Source organism: Propithecus coquereli, unplaced genomic scaffold (genome assembly GCF_000956105.1).
Source record: "Propithecus coquereli isolate 6110/MARCELLA unplaced genomic scaffold, Pcoq_1.0 Scaffold498, whole genome shotgun sequence".
In the NCBI taxonomy this organism is placed as follows: domain Eukaryota; kingdom Metazoa; phylum Chordata; class Mammalia; order Primates; family Indriidae; genus Propithecus; species Propithecus coquereli.
Window position 1 is genome coordinate 429,656 of NW_012150818.1, and position 1,944 is coordinate 431,599.

The 1,944-nt window shown below is 48.1% G+C and overlaps 1 protein-coding gene across 1 annotated transcript in view; it reads left to right on the forward strand.

Moving 5' to 3' along the window:
* The window catches only part of CNBP (CCHC-type zinc finger, nucleic acid binding protein), a 13,183-nt gene extending 12,620 nt beyond the window's left edge, over window positions 1-563 (forward strand). The window contains exon 3 of the mRNA XM_012656014.1: window positions 231-563. Within this exon, the coding sequence (XP_012511468.1) occupies window positions 231-350 (120 nt within the window). The 3' untranslated portion in view covers window positions 351-563. The remainder of the gene's footprint in view (window positions 1-230) is intronic.
* Window positions 564-1,944: the final 1,381 nt, after the last annotated feature.

Here is a 1,944-nt window from a genome sequence, read left to right on the forward strand (position 1 = left end):
TTGCCCAGGCTGGTCTCGAACTCCTGACCTCGAGCGATCCTCCCGCCTCGGTCTCCCAGAGTGCTGGGATGACAGGAGTGAGCCACCGCGCCCGGCCTCATAGGAAGATTTATTGCGTTGGAAAATGCACCACTGTGCTTACTCATGGGCGTGTGTTCTGGAACGATCGTTGCTTTGCAGGCAGCTTCGTCCCGAGCGCCACCGTGCCAACCCTTTGAATTTCCTTTCTCAGGTGTGGCGAGACCGGTCACGTAGCCATCAACTGTAGCAAGACGAGCGAAGTCAACTGTTACCGCTGCGGGGAGTCGGGCCACCTGGCGCGGGAATGCACGATCGAGGCCACCGCCTAATTAATTGTCCTTTGTCGCCCCTCCTTTTTCTGATTTGATGGTTGTATTCTTTTCTCTGAATCCTCTTCACTGGCCAAAGGTTGGCAGATAGAGGCAACTCCCAGGCCGGTGAGCTTTCCTTGCCGTGTAAAAGGACGAAAGGGGTGGAAAAAAACAAACCGACTTTCTGCATTTAACTACAAAAAAAAAAAAAAAAGTTTCTGTTTAGTTTGGTAGAGGTGTTAATGTATAAATGCTTTGTTAAAGAACCCCCTTTCCACGCCACTGGCGAATAGGGATCGAGGAATGGGAAGAGTGGAGTCAGACCAGAGCAGTAAGCCCATCCTGGGTTTCTCGAACATGTTCCCACGTAGGAGGTAAAATGAGATCTGGAAGCGTCCATGAGCTTCCGTCAATAACATTAATTTTAGCGTAATGACGGCCTCGGATGGTCTGACCTCAGTAGCTATTAAATAACATCCAGTAACATCTGTTATCGGGCCCTACGTAGAACCTAACAGTTGAGTTGGGGTCAACAAGATACAAAGACACACACACGCGTGTCCGTGTCTATGCGAGAGAAATCGGGCTAGAAGCCTAAACGTCATCGCAGCCCCCACGCTGCACGTGTAGATGGCGTCAACAAGAGGTTTAGAACACGTTTCCTCAAAGACTAAAATCTAGAACCCGGAGTAAACACCGTTGCTCACCAGTTAGCCGAATTGGCAGTTCTGCAGGAGTTAGTTGCAAAGAAATGCATTTTCACAGAAATCAAGATGTTATTTTTGTATACTTATATCTCTTAGACAACTGTGTTTCCTTTGCAGTGACCGATTTTAAAAAAGTCAGCTGGAAAAAAAAAAAAGCAACCGAAGTCCTAGAAGAGATAAAATGTAATTTTAAACTTATTCCAATAAAGCTGGAGGAGGAAGGGGAGTTTGGCGTCAAGTTCTCTTTGTGCGTTTGGAAATTCTCCTTCAGGTAGACGGCGCAAAAGTGCCACAGTAAAGAGAGGGGACTCTGGAGGCCTGACAGGTGACGGTTTGGACTTTTCTTTTTCTTCCTAACTCAGGTACGTCTTCAGGAGTCAAAAACTGCCGTTACAAGGATGCGTAGGGTTTAGATACTGCGGTGTCAAACGGTTGTGTTTTTTGCAGAGATACATAAAATTCGCTGCGTGATCCCATTACAACGACGCTCTTTAGTTCTATGTTCGTGCCCAACGGTGCTGATACCATTTGCTGGGTTTCTAGCATTTTGTATTCTGGGCTTTTTAAAGGATCTGAAAATGCTGGGTGGCTTGTTGTTTCTAGGATCTGGGTTGGAGTCAAGATGGACCTTAAGACCATCCGGTTTCCTAGCTCCCTGGGAGGCCGAGGCGGGCAGATTGTTTGAGCTCAGGAGTTCGAGACCAGCCTGGGCAACATAGCGAGACCCCATCTCTACTGAAAAAATAGAAAGAAATTGGCTGGACAGCTAAAAATATATAGAAAAAATTAGCCGGGCATGGTGGCGCATGCCTGTAGTCCCAGCTACCCGGGAGGCTGAGGCAGGAGGATCGCTTGAGCCCAGGAGTGTGAGGTTGCTGTGAGCTAGGCTGACGCCACGGCACTCT